General features: G+C 53.7%; 2 protein-coding genes across 4 annotated transcripts; one reads left to right on the top strand and one right to left on the bottom strand.

The window, feature by feature from the left end:
• Nucleotides 1-994: 994 nt before the first annotated feature.
• Nucleotides 995-3,462, bottom strand: CDCA3 (cell division cycle associated 3; the record flags this gene model as incomplete). The annotated part of the gene is made up of 5 exons (XM_082304943.1): nucleotides 995-1,135; nucleotides 1,534-1,655; nucleotides 2,877-3,065; nucleotides 3,144-3,273; nucleotides 3,349-3,462. 5 exons carry the CDS (start codon nucleotides 3,460-3,462, stop codon nucleotides 995-997), a joined length of 696 nt encoding a protein of 231 aa, XP_082161069.1.
• A 450-nt stretch (nucleotides 3,463-3,912) lies between these two features.
• Nucleotides 3,913-20,227, top strand: USP5 (ubiquitin specific peptidase 5). Of its 3 annotated transcripts, none has more exons than XM_082304382.1 (20): nucleotides 3,913-4,022; nucleotides 5,430-5,555; nucleotides 5,847-5,913; nucleotides 8,779-8,912; nucleotides 9,216-9,361; nucleotides 9,661-9,845; nucleotides 10,439-10,533; nucleotides 11,486-11,679; nucleotides 11,841-11,912; nucleotides 13,734-13,815; nucleotides 14,005-14,130; nucleotides 14,549-14,702; nucleotides 15,118-15,292; nucleotides 16,638-16,726; nucleotides 16,937-17,059; nucleotides 17,674-17,817; nucleotides 17,977-18,122; nucleotides 18,210-18,363; nucleotides 18,986-19,070; nucleotides 19,781-20,227. In XM_082304382.1, the coding sequence occupies exons 1-20, from the start codon at nucleotides 3,915-3,917 to the stop codon at nucleotides 19,872-19,874; spliced, it is 2,499 nt and encodes an 832-aa protein (XP_082160508.1). In that variant the 5' UTR covers nucleotides 3,913-3,914; the 3' UTR covers nucleotides 19,875-20,227. The 3 variants fall into 3 exon arrangements, with proteins under 3 accessions (XP_082160508.1, XP_082160507.1, XP_082160509.1); XM_082304381.1 differs by having other exon boundaries at nucleotides 16,937-17,128; XM_082304383.1 differs by lacking the exon at nucleotides 8,779-8,912 and having other exon boundaries at nucleotides 3,917-4,022; nucleotides 16,937-17,128.
• Nucleotides 20,228-20,436: the final 209 nt, after the last annotated feature.

Here is a 20,436-nt window from a genome sequence, read left to right as displayed (position 1 = left end):
TTCTTTCCAGCATTGCTATGAGCTACCTGCAAACATCTCTCCTCCTGTGAACACTGCCCACTGACCCCATCCAGAGAAGACCTCATCCACAGGCCTTGCTCCAGCTCAAAGTCCCCAGGGGAGGGTGTTCCTCACCTCTATTTGAGTTGAGAAGAGGCTGCTAGTACCAAGGCTTGCTGCCCTAGAGTTGGGCTAGAGAGCTGAAACTGCATCCTTGCAAAACTTGGGGATCGGAGCTCAACTATAGGACACAGCTGTTGTATTCAGCCCCTGTTCCACTTGTTGGCTCATAGCCACATTCCAGGGTCCCAAGGCTCTGCTAGGGACTGTCGAAGGTCAACAAGGTGTAGCATCTTATCAACAGGTCAAGATATTAACGCACAACGCTATCTCATCCTATTTTGGATCTCGCCCTCATGCCAGAGCCTTGCAATTGGCTACAGTCCTCTGTGTGTGTTAGTAGGTCCAGCAAAACCCCAGCAATTACACTACATACATCGGTCTCCTGCACAGAGCTGCCAATCCCCGACCCACTCCATAGCACATGGGTTCAAGGTCAGACCCTTCTCAGCCCAGCTCTATGGTGGCACATTACAGCCAGGAGACAGAGGTTTAGGGCTAATGGAAGGCTGAGCTATTTGTTTCTGAATCCTTGTCCCCAAAGAAAACATCGCACTGGGCAAGCAAGGGACTCCTACTGTCCTAGCAGGACATAGATACAGTCAAAGGTTTAATACAAATTTATTTGCTACAGATAAGAACTCTACAGTAAGTCAATAGAGCTGATATACAACAGAAGAGCCAACGCCTGTACTGTACATAAGACATGCAAAGCTGGGAGAGAGAGAGCGTGCTCTTTCCCCTTTCCCCAACAGGGGCAGGTGAGAAGAGTGACCACAAATCTGGAGTTTCAGCCTGTTGCAGGATTTCTCACCCCTAGGAGCCTCTCAAAACATAGAGGCAAATTACAGCAAGATCCTGGGAAAGGAAATCTCTAGTTCTCCACAAAAGGACACTGTTGGTTCTCTTTGTCCAAGTTACTCCAAGCACAGTTCCCAGATTTGAGGCTCCTGCTCAGATCCACCGTTACCTCCTTCTTCTCCCCAAGGTTTTCTCCCAACACGTGCCTCTTACCCTGGAGAAATCAAAAAAACCCAAACGTACAGTGTAAAACACAAGTTACCAGAGGGTTAGTTAATTCTCGGTGGAACACAACCCATTTCGAGGTCATTCAGCTTTGGCGCTCTTGTGATAATGTCCAAGAGTGACAGACCTCTTTCTACAGCCTAAAGAGAAAAAAGATGCACCGGAACGGGCAATATCATGGTAAGGCCAAAGACACAGCCATTGAAGAAGCCTTGGAGGCACCCAGGGACAAGACTGACCCACAGGAAAATACTTGAGGTCACCAGGCTCTACAGGCCTAGGAGGCCACAGTTCCAAACTGGGGCCCTGCAAAATACAGAAATTGAAGGATTTGGGGTTTCTTTTCAGCCCATTCTCCCTCCCACAGGACGACTCACTAAGCTTTACCTGGCGAGGGGCAGGAGCACTGGGGGAATTATCATCTTGTAGGATGCTGAGGGGAGAGCGGCCAGTTCCACCAGGTGTTGCCATGATTTTGTTGTTGGTCTTGCGTCTCACAGGCTTGCTCCCTAGTGACAGAAGGAAGCACGTCAGTCGATCGCAGCAACGCTAGAGGGTCCTGGATTTTAAATGCCTCCTGGCCTTTACGATCTAGCTTGCTTGCCTGCACAGCAAAGACTGTTAACCCAAGGACTTCCAGGTGAAGGGATCACAGAAAGGTTGGGGTTGGAAGGGACCTCTGGTCCAAACCCCCTGCTCCAAGAGGGCCACCTAGAGCCAGTTGCCCAGATGGCTTTTGAATATCTCCAAGAATGGAGACTGCAACCTCTCTGGGCAACCTGCTCCAGTGCTCAGTCATCCTCACAGTGAAGAAAAGTGTTTCCTGATGGTCATAGAATCACTTAGGTTGGAAAAGACCTTTAAGATCATTGAGTCCAACCGTTAACCCAGCACTGCCAAGGCCACCACTAAACCATGTCCCTCAGCACCACATCTCCCTGGCTTTTAAATCCCTCCAGGGATGGGGACTCAGCCCCTGCCCTGGGCAGCCTGGGCCAGGGCCTGGCAGCCCTTTCGGGGAAGGACTTCTTCCTAATATCCAACCTAAACCTGCCCTGGCGCAGCTTGAGGCCATTTCAGATGGAGCCTCCTATGTTCCAGTTTGTGCCCGTTGCCTCCAGTCCTGTCACTGGGCACCACTGAAAAGAGCCTGGCTCTCCATTCCTTATACCCTCCCTTCAGGTATTTATACACTTTTATAAGATCCCCCCGAGCCTTCTCTTCTCCAGGCTGAAGAGTCCCAGCTCTCAGCCTCTCCTCATAGGAGGAACGCTCAGCACGGAGCTTTCTGAAGGATGGTCTCCATTAAAGACCCTCGGCGCCCCTCAGTGCTCCCGCCCTCGCTCCCCGGCTCTTCCCAAGGAGGAACCGCAAGGTCCCTGTGGCCAGGCCTCCGCGAGGACAGACCTGTCTCGGAGAGAGGCGGAGCTGACATTTACCTCTCAGAGAGGCACGTTGACCTCTTGATTTTGGCCGCAGATTGCAAACATCATTTTTTTGATACCTGAGAGATGCAAGAAGGGTCCCCGGAGGGGCCGCCCACCTGCAGAGCCCCGAGGCCAGGCTACCTGAGGCGGTGGGAGACGGACGAGGCCTCTGTAAGCAAACGAGCCTGGAGGAGCCTCACGGACCGGAGGGTGCCGGGAGCCCGGACCCGCTCACCCCGCCGAGGGGCCGCTCCCCGGGGCCCACGGAGCCGTAGCTGCCTCACCCCCACACCGAGCACTTACCCGAGGAGAAGCCGGGCCCGGCGGGGCGGGCTGGCCGAGCCGGGGCCGTGCTGGGGGAGGGCGGCCTCTCCGCCGCTTCCCCCGGAGGGGCGGCAGCCTCCGGGCCACCGGAGGGCGGGGAGCTCCGCTGGGCCGCGGCCTCCGTCCCGAAGGCATCGCTGAGCTGCTTCACCAGGCGGTCCACGCTGTCTGCCGGGGAGGGAGGACGGGGTGAGCCGCCGGGCCGGGCCGGGCCGCCCCCCCCCCACCCGGGGCCGCCTCACTCACCACTCGATACGGCTCTCATGGGCGTGCGGGAGATGCCGGGCGTGGGTGAACGCGGGTCCCGGTCCTGGCTGGTGCCCACCGCCGGTTCGGCGGGGCCGGGCTGAGGGCTGGCCGCCGGGGAGCTCGCCACCTACGGAGAGGGCAGGCGTGGGGGCGGCGGGCCGGGGGGGTGTGGGGGGTAGGGGGGCGGCGGGCTGGCTCCTACCTCGATGGGGGTGCGCAGGATGCCGGCGCTGGGGGAGCGGGGGTCGCGGAGGTGCGCCAGGTGCTGGTGGCGGGGGGCGGCGGGGGTGGCCGGGGCGCTACCGGAGACCCCCATGGCGGCGGGGGCCGAGCCGCGCTCCTGCCCCGCCGCGATTCAAATCTCCCGCGCGTCGGGCGGTGCCGCCCCATTGGTCCCCGCGCCTCGGGCGGCGCCTTCCCATTGGCCCCCGCACGGAGGAGGGGCCCGCCCCGCCCCGCCCCCGGGAACGCCCATCTCTCGCGCCGGCACGGGGCGGGGGGGGGGCCGCCCGGCCGCTCCGCAGCCCCCGCCCGGCACGTCCCCGCCTCGCCCGCTGTCAATCTTCGGGGAGCTCCCCGCCCCCCCGCCGCGCTCTACGTCGCCATTGGTCGAGAAGCCCGGCACCGCCTCCCAAGGGTGGTTGCGATTGGGCGAACCGCTCTACCGGCTCTCCCGTGCGGCGCGGGATTGGTCAGAGCCCGGCGTGGTCAGGCGGGCTTGGATTGGTTAGGGTGGGGCTGTGGGCGGTGCCGCAGTCAGCCGCTGTCATGGCGGAGCTGAGCGAGGCGCTGCTCTCGGTCTTGCCGTCCATCCGGGTGCCCAAGGCCGGCGACCGGGTCCACAAGGACGAGTGCGCTTTTTCCTTTGACACCCCGGTAAGCGCGCCCCGCCGCCGGCCCGCCCGCCCGCCCGGGCTGCCCCCGCTCCGGCCCGCTCCCGGCCCACCCGCCCGCCGGGGGTGGGTGGGTGGGGGGGGGGTGTGTGTGTGGGGGGGGGGGTGCCGCCCGCGCGGGGCACCATGGGATTTGTAGTTCCCCGGCGGCCGGAGCGGCCCGAGGCCGGGCGGAGCGCGGGGCCCTTCGGGGACTACAGCGCCCGGCGTGCCCCGCTCCGCGCCCCTCCCGGCCGCGGCGCGCTGGGGGATGTAGTTCTGGGGCCGGAGCGGGCGTGGGCAGGTCGCTCGCCCCCTTCGCCGGACCGGAGAGCGGGTGCCCCCCCCCGCTCCCCCGCACCCGGCTGCGGGGGCCACGCCGGGAGCCGGCGAGGGGACCGGGGGTCCCGCCCCGCCCGGGTCTGAGCCGCCCCCCTCCGGCCTCACCGCGTGGCGTGGCCCGGCAGGCGGGGGGCGAGCCGGTGCTGTGTCATTAAGATGGCAGTGGTCCCTTCTCCACCCGTCTCCACCCCGCCGGCATCCCTGCTCCTCCCTCCCGACCCCCGCCTGGCCTCGGCGGACCCGCGGAGGGCGAGGTCCCCCCGCCTTGGCCTCCTCCGCAGGCTCCGGCCCCACCAGAAGAAACGGGCTGTGGCTGGAAGAGCGGGGTCCTTCGGGGGAGCAGCGCACGGCAGCCTGGCCCTCTTGCCCTCCCCGAGCCCCACGGCCATGCCTGGCCCTGCGCTCCCCGCTCCGACCCTGCCCCAGCTGCTGGGAAGCCGGCTGAGGGCTTCTTTTGCAGCCTCTCTATTTGGGTCCCTCACCTCTTCGGTTTAAAAAGGGTGTCTCTGCCGAATGAGCAGGGCGTTTTCCAGGTTCTTCTGGGATGGGGAGGGCTCGTTCCGTATCCGTTTCGGAGCTGCTCACCAGCTTTTGAACGCAGCAGCAAAAATAAACGGTGGTCTGTTAACCTTCCTCACGCTGTACTTCGCCAAAGCCCCCTACGGCACTGGGAACTGGCGCTTTCAGACAGGGCGGCACAGGTTTGCTGGTCATGATCGTACCGCGCTCTGCACGCGTGAACTGAGCGTGCGAAGGGCCTTTTGCGAGGTGAGCTTCTGAGGAAGCTCAGGCCCTCCTGATTCGGTAGCATCCTGCCAGGAATGAACAGGCAAATTGGTTTTCAAATCCGTCATCTTGACAGCAGTACCTGTTTTTTGGGGACAGCCAAGCTGGGGCTTGCCATCTTAATTCTGACTAGCCACTAAGTGGCTGGTATGTAGGAATGAGCTGTAGCCATGAGTTAATGAATAACGAATGGTGTTCCTAGAGGTAAGCCTGTGCCTGTCCCAGCAGTTGGGATGGCGTTCTTTACCACCTCCCTTCAGTTTTTGTCTCTCCTTCCTTCCAGGAGTCCGATGGCGGCTTGTATATCTGCATGAACACGTTCCTGGGCTTTGGGAAGCAGTATGTGGAAAGGCACTATCAGAAAACAGGCCAGCGGGTCTACCTGCACCTCAAAAGAACACGTAAACCGGTAAGAAATAAAAATACCTACAGTGAAACTTGTTCTGAAATTGAGAGCTGGGCTATGTTTCTGTATTCAGTCAGATATGGAGTTTTCTCTCCTCAGATATAACCAATGTTTTTCTTGGTGAACTGAGGTGCACCGGTCCTTCAGCTCTGCTTACGTTGAATTGTTGTATGGACTGCCCGCGCTATTTCTGCCTGGCCTCTTTCCCGCGTAGCTTAATTTCAATCCTTAGGGCCTTGCCACAGCTTGCCTGTCCCCCTAACTCTATTTCCCTCTCTCTTCTCAACACGATAGAAGGAAGAAGACACCAACTCCAGTGCTGGGGACCCCCCAAGGAAGAAACCGACTCGCTTGGCTATTGGTAAGAAAGCACTTGTGTACCGTTATCGTCCTTCTCGTTTTGGACCAGCTCCTCTGGAGCTGCCTGGCTTCGTGGCACGTCTCTTTTGCCTTTCTTCACCTTTTCTAGCGTGTCGTAGTTGGGCAGTTACAGCAAACCAGTTGTTGAGGTGGTCGTTTTGTTCTGCGTTCAAAGTTGCATCGTGTTTTCTGTAGACAAATATGTTTCGCATCCTCTCGTAACTCCGCGTGCCTGAGTCAGCCTGGTGTGGGTATAACCAGTGCGGGGCTGTTACTTTATGCATCCAGTGTGAGGCTGGAGTAAGTTTGATGAAATGTGTAGGTCTGAGAAAAGTGAGTTGGAAGTTTCTGATAGAAAAACTATTTTTTAAACCTCTGAGAAATTGAACTAGGGTTATTTATATAGACGGGGAAGAAATTACTGGTAAATGCTGTATTAACGCTTTGGGCTCGATAGTTCTTTGAAATGCAAGGCTGATGCTGGAGGAAACACACGTGAACATTAAAATATTAAACAGAAGCCCATTTTTGGAAGAGCAGGGCTGGTGTTCCATTACTCTCTCGCACCGACTGCGAAGGCTGTCTTGGCAATCGGTGAAGATGCTGCTTATTTGGAGCAGTAATTTCTGAACCATTACGGAGAGCCATAAAGCAGAGGATAGGAACATTTTTTAGCAGTAACAGGTTCTTGGCTTGCTGGAAGCTGACCACTAGAGGGAAATCCAGAACCTGGACCATGCACGTCTTGCTTTTTGCTCACTTTTTCCCTGGCTGTGCCATTGTGTGGCAGACGCCCGGCGACTCCAGTGCTGCCACAACGCAAACACCAACGTTAAGACTTTCAGCTGCTCCCTGATTTTATGGTGAGGTGAATGAAGTCCCAAAGGTTACGTCAAGCAAAATTGAGACTAGAATCTACGTTTCTCCCGATAGCCGGTGCTTTTATGTATATGATTGTGCTGCTTTTGGAGAGGTGAGGCCCAGTCTGCGTTATGAGTTATTTCTGCATTCTCGATTCTACAGAGGTCTTGAGACCAGTGTTGTCACTGGGTCAGCAAATAGCTGCCTGTGATAACAGCTTAGCGGCGTGAACGGAGCGGGAGGGAATAAAAGACAGTATTAGCCCTGCGAGGCAGCGATCTTAAATCCAGGAGAGATTTTTTTTTTTTCCCCCCTCTTTTTTTGCTAAACTGTGGTGGTTTAGCTAATCCTGACATGGGAAACTTTTTAAAGTACTAGAAAGATTTAGGAGCAAAATGTTACTGGCTGCAAAATGTAGCCCTTGATCTCTCTGTAGCTTAGCTTTCCCTCCCCATGGGGAAAAAAAAAAAACTATAGCGCTTGCCTCCCATGCCCGCACGTTGGTTGAACGACTTTCGGAGTTTGCGGCGCTTCGATACAACCGTGGAGAGGGGGGCAGCGTGCCTCGTGGCAAGCTGTTGGCTGTACGTGGGGGGAAAAGGGCTAGGAGGCAGTCTGCTGGCTGAAGACCCTCTTCCTCATCCGGAGCCTCAGAAGGTTCACATAACCACCCGAGGGGACCTCAGTTTTGGTTTGTTTAGAGTTCAGGAATTGTGTAATACCCCGAGGGATTGTGTATTGCTTTACTCGATGAAGTGGTGACAGGAGATCTCTCTGGGGTGTGCCGAAGAGGCACAGAAGAGGATTATTTGGGTACGTTGTTGCATGACGCTAGTGACTGTTTTCAGGTATTTCTAAAATCATTCAGGCTTGCAGCATCTGCCTTCGTACGTGGCAGTTTGTGCATAGGCTAAAAATGTAGGTATTCGAGGGGAGAGTTGCAGGAGATATTGTGGGAACCGGGTATTTTTGTCAATGTTTTAACTAAATGCAGTAACGGTTACCAGAACTGTGTCACACACAGGATTCTGGAGGCTGAGGCATTAAACAGCAAAAGCTCGTATTCCCTTCAGAGATTTGTTGCAGCAACAGATCTTCAGAGATCTGTTGCCGAGATCTATTGCAATCACGGCATGCCGTTTTTAAAGAAATAAAGGAAATTCAGTTAAAAAAACCATAGGGGGTTAAGGCTGCTAGTAAGCAACATGTCTTCTGCCTGTTCCCTTCTGGGATGTAAAGTGTCAACGCTCGGAGAACAGGAAAGGCCAAGGTTTTTTCCTGAGTACTTCTATAAATCAGAAACTGTTCCCTCCACTGCAAATGTCGCTTTTTGGTGACCGTCCATCATGACCCTTGACAACTGGCAAATAACCCCTTATGTCTGGAACTCCCATTTCTGTTGCAACCTCTGGAAAGCATGGCTAGGTGGGCATGAGAAACTACTAGCGCTATACCTTTCCTAAGACTTTTTCTGTAATTCTGGATGTTCTGGCTCCAGAGGAACTCCTGGTTCTCCTTGCTTAAGTTCAGGACTCTGAACTGTCCTTCCTGGAAGAGGCAAGAAGCAGAGCCAGGCTCCTTAAAGATGCTGGTAGATCAGACCTTCGAGCACGGTTAGAATATGATCTCTTCATGCACAACTCCGTTCATCCTCTTGGATATACCGCGAAGGATGAAGAGCGGTGCTTTCTCATGGCTCTGTTCTGGTGACCGTCTCCCTAGAGCAGGGCTTTTTTTCTGGTTGTAGTCAGGGTCGGGAGATTCCTTCTAAGCGTCTGTAAAAAAGAGCTGGGAAAAGCAAACCTATTGTCGCTGGGCTTGTATTTGCTCCTGTGAAGTCCACGCCTCCAGCAGAAACTTTGGGATCCAGAAATAGAAAGATTGTGGATCGTTGATCTAGAGCTTTGCCTTAGTCATGGTGCCTTATTTCATGTAAGCTATGGGCAAAGAGGCCTTGGAAGCTATTTAGTTTTACCTGTTACCGTAATGTTTTTTCTTCCTGTAGGTGTAGAAGGTGGATTTGACATTACAGAGGAAAAGTTTGAATATGACGAAGATGTAAAAATAGTAATTTTCCCAGAGCATTTGGATATTCCTCGTGATGGGCTGGAGGGACTACCAGACATGGTCAGAGACAGGGTATGTTTGGGTGGAGGGCTGTGTTTTCTATTGGTAAGGAGGAAACGCACCGTTACAGAGAAGGAACGCTGTCCTGTAAAGGGGGTCCTGCAGAGCCGCTGTGAAGTCTCAGCTTGGAGTAAGCAGGGTTGTTCTATGTTTATACAGCGCTTTATATTTCGGAGCCCTGGTTTGTGACTGAGGCTCCCGAACGCTGCCCTAGCACAACTGACTTGCCAATCTGAGCCTAAATGTGGAGTGTTGTGGCACTGGAAGCTTCTCGCCTTGTGCCCTTCATTTTTTTTCCTGCTGTCCTAATTCCAGATTGCCAGTGCAGTCGAGGCCATCCTGACAGCAGATTCTGCCTCACGGAAGCAGGAGGTGCAGGCTTGGGATGGGGAGGTTCGACGCGTATCCAAACACGCTTTTTCCCTGCACCAACTTCAGAACGATGTCCGCATCCCACCGTGGTGAGCATAGTACTGAAACGAGCCGTGTCGCGCTCTATCCCAGACCCGCCCCCATCACCTTCTTCTGTCCTGGACTGCAGCAGCAGATGAGACTTCTTTTGCCAGTCTCTGAGCGTGCCTTGTCATAGTAAATTCAGGGGAAATGGCAAACTAAGGTAATTCGGGATGCTCAGTGTTCTGAAGTAAAAGAGGAATGAGATTGCTTATGCTACGGTCAGCGGGGAGTAATGGAGAGAGCTTGGGAGGCAGAACCCAAAGGTTTTCACCCCCATCTCTTTTTCTCTGTTCCTTGTCAACAGTGGCTGGAAGTGCAGCAAGTGTGACATGAGGGAGAACCTGTGGCTGAACATGACCGATGGAGCCATCCTCTGTGGTCGGCGCTATTTTGATGGCAGTGGTGGCAACAATCACGCGGTTGAGCATTACCGGGAAACTGGCTACCCGCTGGCTGTGAAACTGGGAACAATTACTCCTGATGGGGCTGGTGAGAAGGGGGATCCGGTGAGGGTTATAGACGCCAGGCACCGCTCAGGCTGACTGTGGTCTCTGACAAGGGAAGTCAGGGAGGATTTCCAGGAATTAGGCTGGTGTTGCCCATCTTGTGACCTGGAACATTCCGTGTCATCCTCTCATGAACTTTCCTGCTCTGACCCGCTTCTTGTGGCAGGCAAAGAACCAGCTGATAAAACCTCGCCTTCCTCCTCCCCTCCCTTGTAATTTGGAGGGGTTTAGAATAGTTACCCAGGTTGCCGTCTTATTTTCTGTGGTGGGATGTTTATCAAAGAATTTTGTGTGCGAAGCCTGAGTTGAGAATATATGGCACAGTAACCCACTTTCCTCTCTCCAGACATACGTGTGCCTCTGTACCTTGATCAATGACGAAATTGTTGGTCTTGTCACGTGTTTTGGAGGAACCTCAGTATTCTGTCTTTTCGTGCTACTCTCCTGAGAAAGGAGAGAAACCCCAACTGCTCAGTTTGTCAAAACTCCCGGTTCCGAGCACTCTCTTCATCCGGCAGTGAACGTTAGATCACAGGCCACTGAAAGTCTCTCCTTTTCCTCTGTGTTCCTGCGCAGACGTCTACTCCTACGACGAGGATGACATGGTGTTGGATCCCAACCTGGCAGAACACCTCGCTCACTTTGGGATTGACATGCTCAAGATGCAGAAGGTGAGGCGGGGGGATGCTCCTCCGTAGGCCCAGAGGGGGAGAGAAGCAACTCCGAGGTGTCTTAGCTGGATCCCAGCTTTTCTGTGGCTATGCAGAACCATTCCTGGTCAAGAAACCCTGAGTTTTGTCAGGCAGTGAGTTGTCTCGTCTCCCTCTCTTCTTTCATTGCCTTTTTTGCCTTTCTTTCCTGTCCCTCGGGTTTCTTTCCTTGGAGTTCTGTGTCGGTACTGTGGGCAGGGAGGTTTCCAGGCGCCGCACTTTGTTCCCTAGATTCAGTGTTAGGCTGTGATTTCCATGCCCCTTTACAGGGGGTGATTCAGATTTAGAATCATAGAATTGTTAAGGTTGGAAAAGACCTTTAAGATCATCGAGTCCAACCATTAACCCAGCACTGCCAAGTCCACCACTAAACCATGTCCTCGAGCACCACATCTACCTGGGTTTTAAATACCTCCAGGGATGGAGACTCAACCCCTGCCCTGGGCAGCCTGGGCCAGGGCCTGACAGCCCTTTCAGTGAAGAAGTTTTTCCTAATATCCAACCTAAACCTGCCCTGGAGCAGCTTGAGGCCGTTTCCTCTTGTCCTATCGCTTGTTACTGGGGAGCAGAGACCGACCCCCCCGGCTCCAGCCTCCTTTCAGGCCGTTGCAGAGAGCGATGAGGGCTCCCCTCAGCCTCCTCTTCTCCAGGCTGAGCCCCCCCAGCTCCCCCAGCCGCTCCTCCCCAGCCTTGTGCTCCAGAGCCTTCACCAACTTTGTTGGTTTCTTCCTTCTTTCTTATCATTCCTCTTTCTGTCCCAGGTATTCAGATATTTCTTGTATCTTCCTCCTCTTCTAATTTAATAAACCAGAACCGATTTAACTCTATGTTTCTCTACAGCATTGCACTTTTCACACCTCTGACGTTCCCTTGAGTCCTCTTTGAGGTTTTTTCCTGTTCTTTCCCTCCACAGACAGACAAGACAATGACAGAACTGGAAATAGACATGAACCAGCGCATCGGGGAGTGGGAGCTCATCCAGGAGTCTGGCGTGCAGCTCAAGCCCCTCTATGGGCCTGGGTACACTGGTATCCGCAACCTGGGCAACAGTTGCTACCTCAATTCTGTGATGCAGGTGCTGTTCAGTATCCCAGACTTCCAGAGAAAGTAAGTGAGCTTAATCACTCCTTTCCATTAGCTTGGGATCCCCGGGATCGGTTCAAAGGTCTCCTAGAGCTGGGAGCTTCTCTTACAGTAATCAGGCTCAGAACCGTGTCTTTGCTAAATGAACCCATATGTCCCTTAGATTGCTCCGTTTTGCTTTGCAGGTACGTGGACAAGCTGGAGAAGATATTCCAAAGTGCACCTTCGGACCCCACACAGGACTTCAGCACACAAGTGTACGTAGAGTTTTGGTGAGAGAAGGAAGGCTGAGGCTGCCTGGGTGCGTCCCCTCTGCGCTGCTACATTGTGCTTTGCTGCAGGTTTCTCCCTCGAGCCTCGCCTCTCTCTTTCCGTGTCCATCACCAGAGACACTGATCCTCAGTGATCAGTAAGGATCTAAGCCAAGAAAGTTCAGCTGAGTGCCCTAGGTGGAGAGGACAGAGCGCACCTCAGTGTTCACGAGAGGCTCTTAAATGTGTGGGGAACGCAGTACCGTGTTACCGCGGGGGGATTTCTGGTAGGCGTATTCTGTCTGTGTGACAACAAAAAGGACCTTGCTCCCTGCAACGGAGGGAGATGGCTAAGAGCAACGAAATACACGGATTTAGGCAACTTTATTCTCAGTGGATAATTTATATATGCTTAAAGAGGCTTCCTGCAAGAGGTATTGTGCGAGCAATAGCAGGAGAATATACAGAAGAAGGAACACAAGATTTGGGAGGGTGTTGCGTTTTAAATACGTGAATTCTGTGCTATATCTGCTCCAAACCAGCCAAGCAGTATATGGAGGTTTGGGGTGGAGGAATGGAAGGTGGCATTTGTGGAAGGGAGTTCAGCGGTAAGAGAGGAGATTCTAAATTTGGACAGCCTGGGGTGAGGCGCTCACTGAGGAGGGGATTAAGCTGAGACAGCCAGAAAGATTTTTTGCCTGGGCAAAGGGAGGAATCAGTAGGGTTTGGTTCCAGACAAATGGCAGCAGCGATGGGGAGGAGCTGGAGTGCAGTGGAATAGCAGGAGAGTGAGCACAGGAGGAAATCGCTGAACGTTACTGTTGTCCATTAAGAGCCTCACGCAGTCATTCTTGATCTTTCCCCTGGGAAAATGTGATCAGTCTGCTCGCAGCGATGCTATTTCTGGCTCAGACAATTTCACCCTGCCCTGTTGTCTCCTACACGGATACACCGCTACCTTACCCATGTCAGGCTGCAGCTTACTTTGGCTGTTAGGCAGCTGCGGTATGGCTTAGCACCAGCTGCCCTTCTGTGGGGAAAAGGAAGCTGTTCCCTTCTGTGCTCCCCACTGGGCAAGCAATGGTTGAGATTGGTGCCCAGAAGTCCTAGTAACTTTGAAGTCAATGGTGTCTCATGGGACCAGAGAGCAGACCAAGATCATAGAAACATAGAATCGTCAAGGTTGGAAAAGACCCTTAAGATCATCGAGTCCAACCATTAAACTATCACTGCCAAGTCCATCACTAAACCATGTCCTCGAGCACCACGTCTACCCATCCTTTAAATACCTCCAGGGATGGAGACTCAACCCCTTCCCTGGGCAGCCTGTTCCAATGCTTGACCACCCTTTCGGTGAAGAAGTTTTTCCTAATATCCAACGTAAACCTCCCCTCGCGCCGCTTGAGGCCGTTCCCTCTCATGCTATTGCTTGTTACTGGGGAGAAGAGACCGACCCCCACCTGGCTACAGCCTCCTTTCAGGCAGTTGTAGAGAGCAATAAGGTCTCCCCTCAGCCTCCTCTTCTGCAGACTAAACAACCCCAGCTCCCTCAGCCGCTCCTCATAAGACTTGTGCTCCAGACCCTTCACCAACTTTGTTGCCCTTCTCTGGCCACGCTCCAGCACCTTGATGTCCTTCTTGGAGTGAGGGGCCCAGTGCTGAGCACAGATAAGATAAGATGATCTTGGCTGCTGCAGCAGAGAAAGCTGATCTCTGAGACTGACAGTCCATGGCAGCGTTAAAGCTGGATGGGTTGGTGTGGCTCCTGGAGTATGTGGGATTGCAGAAACCTTTTTGATGCTAACAGTGACTTCTTCATCATTCCAGAGCCAAACTGGGCCACGGATTGCTTTCTGGGGAGTATTCAAAGCCAGCTTCTGCAGATGGGGAACAGCAGCCCGATCAGAAGGTAAGACTTGGATACGGCATCCTCGTGATGCGTGTGTTACGTGGGGACGGAGAGAGAACCCTTTCTGAAGACATTGTTTCCAGGGCCCTGGCACCTGGAGAAAAGCATGGCTAAGAGTAGAGTGCTACATGCCAGGACACGTGCTTAGCAAATAATGACCGCCTTCCTCTTCCACCTTGTTATTTGCAGGGTATGCAGAACGGCATTGCTCCACGCATGTTTAAGTCCCTCATTGGAAAGGGGCACCCAGAATTTTCCACTAACCGACAGCAGGACGCCCAGGAATTCTTTCTGCACTTCATCAACATGGTGGAGGTAATGGTTGAGTTTATCTGTCAAATCGTGGAAAAGCCCAGCTTTGTTTTCTCCCCACAGCAGGGGGTGAGGAGCGGAGGTGAGAAGCTGGCAATGGGAGCGGAGAGAGAACACGGGGAAACGGGCCAGCTGGCACCTGCGGGAGCAGAGGAGGAGTTTTCAGGGCTGATTCCTTGGAGGAATGTCTTTTGGGAATGGCACAGCTGGAGATGTAAATTGTCTTCTTTAGGAGCAGGGGTGGTGTGGGTGCCTGGGGTACAGAAGTTGGCTCCAGTTTACCCTTTGCTGTCTTTTCCAGGGGCCTGGGTACAGAAGTCAATACTCTTTAGCCACGTCCTGTGTGGAACCGCTGCTACTGCAGATATTTCTTTCTGCCGTTCTGATGTGACATCTATCTTTCTAATCTCTGCTTCTTCAGAGGAACTGCCGCAGCTCGGAGAACCCTAATGAGGTCTTCCGTTTTCTGGTGGAGGAGAAGCTGAAGTGCCTGGCCACAGAAAAAGTGAAATACACCCAGCGCGTGGACTATATCATGCAGCTGCCTGTGCCCATGGATGCTGCACTCAACAAAGGTCAGTAACGTGCCAAGGCCAGAGCAGTAGCAAACACGATTACGTTTGGATATTGTACTTTTATTACAGAACTCCTTAAATGAGAAAAGGGCTTCCTGTAGGCCTGGCTTTGCCACTTCTGAAGCCAGATCGATCCTTCACCTGCCTTTGTGGGATCGGGCTGATTTCTTCAGAGGCGGTGTGACGCGGTGATGTCCCTCTAGAACCTTTCCCTCCGACACCATGAGCCGGGGTGTGATTCAGCAGCAAAACAGGACTGCTGTAGCAGAACAGCGCTCCGGAAGACGTTGTCTGCTCTGTGCTCCGTTCGTGATGGCGGGCATCCATAGGCCTATTCTGCCTCTGGCTGTAGCTTACACCAGGTGCTTTGTAGGTACCTAGAGGTGGTCCTTGACTCCTCTGCTTTATTCTCTAGATGAACTACTGGAATATGAGGAGAAGAAGCGGCAGGCGGAGGAGGAGAAGCAGCCGCTGCCTGAGCTGGTGCGAGCCAAGGTGCCTTTCAGCTCCTGCCTAGAGGCCTATGGAGCTCCAGAGCAGGTGGATGATTTCTGGAGCACAGCCTTGCAGGCCAAGTCTGTGGCTCTCAAGTGAGTGGGTGTGAGTTACCAGCCAGGCTGTGACGAACCGGCAATAGCTGCATCTTTGGGGACTTCTTTTAGTTGCTTGGGGAAGAAGCGTTACCAAAGCTTTGTAGTCCTCCGCGCCCTGGGCCCAGGGAACATTGAAGCAGAGGGGGAACGCGTCTGCCGGTGCCGAAGTGATTGCCCCCACAGGCAGACCAGCAGTGCTAGTGAAATCCTTAGCATCTGATTTCCGTTGCTGAGGGGCTACGAAAATACTGTGATATTCCAGAAAACTAGCAGCTTTTATTCTAAATTCAAAATTTAGCTTTAAAATCAGTACTGACAGTGTGGCAACACTGGTCTTGCATGGTCTCTAAAATTTCTTTCAGAGAGGTTTTTAGCTATTAAAGTTTGAGCAAAACATTGAGTGGAACAGACACGTGAGTTATCTTAAAGAATGCTAACTTAAATGCTAATAGCAAGGTTTAAAAAGCAGCTTTAATTTGTCTCGCTGCCTGCAGCACATGCGACAGTGCAAAGGGGTAGTGAGATTACAAACTCAAGCAGCTTCCTGCTGTGATGCTACCGACTGTTCTTCTGCAACGAAAGAGTGGTCCTCAAAGAACTGGAAGTGTTTTTCTAACAAATATTCTGTTATTAAGCAATAGCTACTATAAACGAACAGTCAGTAACTCGATCACATTGAAAAGTAACATTTTATTTTGCTTTTAAGTAGTGAGTCATGTTCAAACACTTTGTAGGAATTAGCATTGCATATATACCGTTGCTTAAATTAATTTTACGGCATGTTACAATTATCCCCCGATAATAAGTATCTGTCTCCCTTATTGCTGCTTCTCCCTTCACAAACATTCCCCTCTGTTTCATAGATTCCAGACACCCCCTCTCTCAAATTGTCTAACTAAATAATGTTCAATCAAATTCAGTTAGCTTAAAATTCTCTGCTTTGTATCTGAAGAAGTGCTCTTGTGCTTGAAAGGTTGTCAGTTCCTGCAGCTGTATCTGTCGGTCTAATAAAAGATGTTATTTCCTCTACATTCCTTAAGGGTTAGACTTGTAATTAAATACTAAAATCTGAGGAGCCTTGTGAAATACAGGATTGGAAGGTAGAGAACATGTACTATTTTTCCTTGTCCCCCAAGATTTTGTAAATGTTGCATTCTGTCTCATCTTGTCAGCGCATCTGCTTTAGGTTCTGCGGTTGAGGAGCTTGAAACTCGGCATAGGAGAGCTGCGCAGATACATGTATCCCCTCTTAGGACGTGCCTCCATCCTGCTTTCTTGAATCAACTAGGTGCCCGCAATCATTGCTGCCAAAGTATTTAAAAGTATTATTTCTCTCTTTCAGAACAACACGATTCGCCTCTTTCCCGGATTATCTGGTGATCCAGATCAAGAAATTCACTTTCGGTCTGGACTGGGTGCCCAAAAAGCTTGGTAAGAAGGATGAGAAGTATAGAACGTATAGGTTTTGGGGGTCATATATGGGTATCGTGGTCATTACGGCAGAGAGGAACGTAACTACCCCAAAAGGAGCTGCAGACTGTAGCCTGTCGCATCCCCAGGGACTTACCCTTCCAGGTCTCCCAACCCAGTCCTTTGTTTCTGCCCCGATGGGGAGGCTGAGCAAGACTCTCTCTCTTGCAGATGTCTCCATTGAAATGCCAGAGGAGCTGGATATCTCTGCGTTGCAGGGAACAGGGCTGCAAGATGGAGAAGAAGAAATGCCAGACATCGCACCCCCACTGGTGACACCAGACGAGCCCAAAGGTAGCCTGGGGTTCTATGGCAACGAGGACGACGACTCCTTCTGCTCCCCTCACTTCTCCTCTCCGACATGTTAGTGATTCTCCTCCTCTCTTCCTGATGCCTGACTCATCTCCTTGCTCTCCTTGTCTTGTCTCCCATGCTAGCGGTTTCCACCTGCTCAGACTTTCCCTGTTCCTCTGTCAGCGAATGCCGGCTGCCTCCCTTGCATCCCTGTTATGCAAGGGAGTTATGCAAGGGAGTTTGTTGATTCCTGTTCCATGGAAGATGGGGAGGTGGCATGTCTCGTGCGTTTAGAGGGGGCAGAGCTGGGGTCGATACAAGATTTAACTGGGAGAGGTATTTTGTTTTCACAAAACGCAGTGGGAGGTAAGGTTGGGAGGGTAGGGAAGAGCCAGTGCTCCTGAGTTCATGCGTTGAATCCTTTTGTTCCCTGGGGTGCCTGTGTGCGAGACTTCTGAGGAAGAAAAGTAGCGAAGGATGAGAAAAGCAGAGAGATGGAACCTGAGTGAAACGAAGGCCGAAAACGGCGGCTGGGGGGGGTGTGCGACACTGCGGAAAACGCAGCAGGCAGGGCTGGGTGGGAGTGGGTGGCTCTAATCTCTGTCTCCCCACAGCACCCATGTTGGATGAGTCAGTGATTATCCAGCTAGTGGAGATGGGTTTTCCCATGGATGCCTGCCGCAAAGCCGTGTATTACACAGGGAACAGCGGGGTTGAGGCTGCCATGAACTGGGTCATGTCACATATGGATGATCCAGGTATGAGACCACGTGGCTGCGGTGAAGCTTATTGCATCTGGGCCGTCATACGTCCCGTCCCGCTGCCGCAGTGGAAAACTGAAGTAGTTGGGACCGCAGACTGTATCCCTTTTGGAGATATCTGACTGCTCTGAGCTGTAATTCTGTTTTCTGCCGCAGACTTTGCTAACCCGTTAGTTCTCCCTGGATCCAGCGGACCAGGGTCAACTATTGCCTGCCCGGACCCTCCTTCAGAAGACAGCGTGGCCACCATTGTCTCCATGGGCTTCTCCCGGGACCAGGCTATGAAGGCGCTTAGAGCCACGGTGAGAGGGCGTGGGTAAGGTTGGAGTGAAAGGATATCCTCAGGAACAGGCATTCCCGAGTTCAGCGTCTTCTCTTCTTCCTTCCAGAACAACAGTCTGGAGCGTGCTGTGGATTGGATCTTCAGTCACATTGATGACCTTGACGCAGAAGCTGCTATGGACATCTCAGAGGGGCGTTCGGCAGCCGAGTCCATCTCTGAATCTGTCCCTGTGGGTCCTAAAGTGCGCGACGGGCCTGGAAGTGAGTTCCAAGCAGTAGGAATGTGGATTTTGGGGTTCAAATTCAACATGGCTTTATCCTCCCTAATCCATGTGGTACCACGGGTTTCAGCAGCAGCAGCTGCCACAGAGCTGGTCTGGTTGGTGCGGTGGAAGCAGGGAGGAAAAGGAGAGGGATGGCAAAGTAGGGTCTACACCCTGCGAGCCAGTAAGAGAGAGGCAGAGGAGGCATCATCAAGCGAAAGATGGGAAGGGCTGTGCTGCTTTTTCCCAGTCATCCCGGGAGGCTTTTCTGTTCCTCAGGCTCCCGTTGAAAAACCAGGTTCCAGTCTTCGTGCAGAATGGGTGCCAATGCTGCTCGGCCGCTGGGTGCCATAGAGAGGGGGAATCTCTGCCGATACCCACCCGGCACCCACGGGCCAAATAAACCGTCGGAAGAGAGGAGGCTCAGTGGCAGTTACCGTCTCCCGTGTGGCCTTCAGACCAAATCCTCACAGTCACGCCTGACGGAGCCCCGCTTCTAAATTATTACCCAGCAGAGCTCCCTTCAGGGATCCTTTTCTAGAGAGGGCCTTGCACAGGGTGTTTCAGGGTAAGAAGCCTTGCTTTCTCTCATCGCTCCTCTCTTCCCTTCTCCTCCCAAGAATATCAGCTGTTTGCCTTCATCAGCCACATGGGCACTTCGACTATGTGCGGACACTACGTTTGCCACATCAAGAAAGAGGGCAGGTAAGAGGGATTTTCGCAGCGTAAGGAGACTCTGAGGTACAGCTTTAAGTCACTGTCCTCCCCCGTTTCTTCAGAGGTGTTGGGGGGTCAGGGACGAGAGCGGGCGAGGGGAATCAAGTCATGTCTTAGCCACAGAATGGCATCCCTGAGCTCCCCTTCTGCTTCTTTTGCCCCTGTATTTGGCACTGGTGAGGCTGCCCCTTGAATCCTGTGCTCAGCGCTGGGCCCCGCACCCCAAGGCGGCCATGGAGGGGCTGGAGCGTGGCCAGAGCAGGGCAGCGAGGCTGGGGCAGGGGCTGGAGCACAAGGCTGGGGAGGAGCGGCTGGGGGAGCTGGGGGGGCTCAGCCTGGAGAAGAGGAGGCTGAGGGGAGCCCTCATCGCTCTCTGCAACGGCCTGAAAGGAGGCTGGAGCCGGGGGGGTCGGTCTCTGCTCCCCAGGAACAAGCGATGGGACGAGAGGGAACGGCCTCAAGCTGCGCCAGGGCAGGTTTAGGTTGGATATTGGGAAAAACTTCTTCCCCCAAAGGGCTGTCAGGCCCTGGCCCAGGCTGCCCAGGGCAGGGGCTGAGTCCCCATCCCTGGGGGGATTTAAAAGACGGGTAGACGTGGTGCTTGAGGACATGGTTTAGTGGTGGCCTTGGCAGCGCTGGGTTAACGGTTGGACTCATGATCCTAAGGGTCTTTTCCAACCTGAACGATTCTCTTGCAGGTGGGTGATCTACAACGACCAGAAAGTCTGTGCTTCTGAGAAGCCCCCCAAGGACCTGGGCTACATCTACTTCTATCAGCGGATTCCCAGCTAGAACATCCTCTCGCCGTGGGTGGCGGGGGGCCAGCGGGCTGAAGGCGAGGGGGGGGGGGAGAAAGGGGTGAGGGCAGTGAGGATGAGAGCAGGGCCCTTCTCTTCCCCTGCTCCTCTTTCCCCACTCGTCCCTTCATGGCCTCTCTGTGGAGACACGGGGGGAGGCAAAGAGTTCCCTGACCGGGGGCTGGAGCCCCCGTGGACGTGAGTGAAGGGGTCTGGGGGGGGGGAATATCTGTTTCTATAGGAAATGTCCTCACTGTCCCCACCCCCCTGTGCCACACAGCTTTGCTGCTCGGTGGGGTGATGCCCCCTCCTCGCTGTCTGGAAAGGGGAGGAGGGGGCTTGTGTGTACGTGTGGCTTCTGTCGGGGGGGGGTTGGGGGGGGGGGGGTCCTGCCGCCTGCCCTGCCGGGGCGGGCAGCGAGGCGGGCCGCCAGCAGCAGCCTGCCCTTCACATGCCAAAATAACCCGAGGGACGAAATAAAAGTGGAAAACACCCTCCTCCCCCTCACCTTCCCCGCTTGGTTCCTGGCCGCCCTCTGCGTTGCGGCGGGTCTGGGG

Source organism: Platalea leucorodia, assembly GCF_965183815.1.
Source record: "Platalea leucorodia genome assembly, chromosome: 2".
Lineage (NCBI taxonomy): Eukaryota > Metazoa > Chordata > Aves > Pelecaniformes > Threskiornithidae > Platalea > Platalea leucorodia.
The sequence above is the reverse complement of the archived record's forward strand: the minus strand, read 5'-3'. Positions and strand labels throughout refer to the sequence as shown.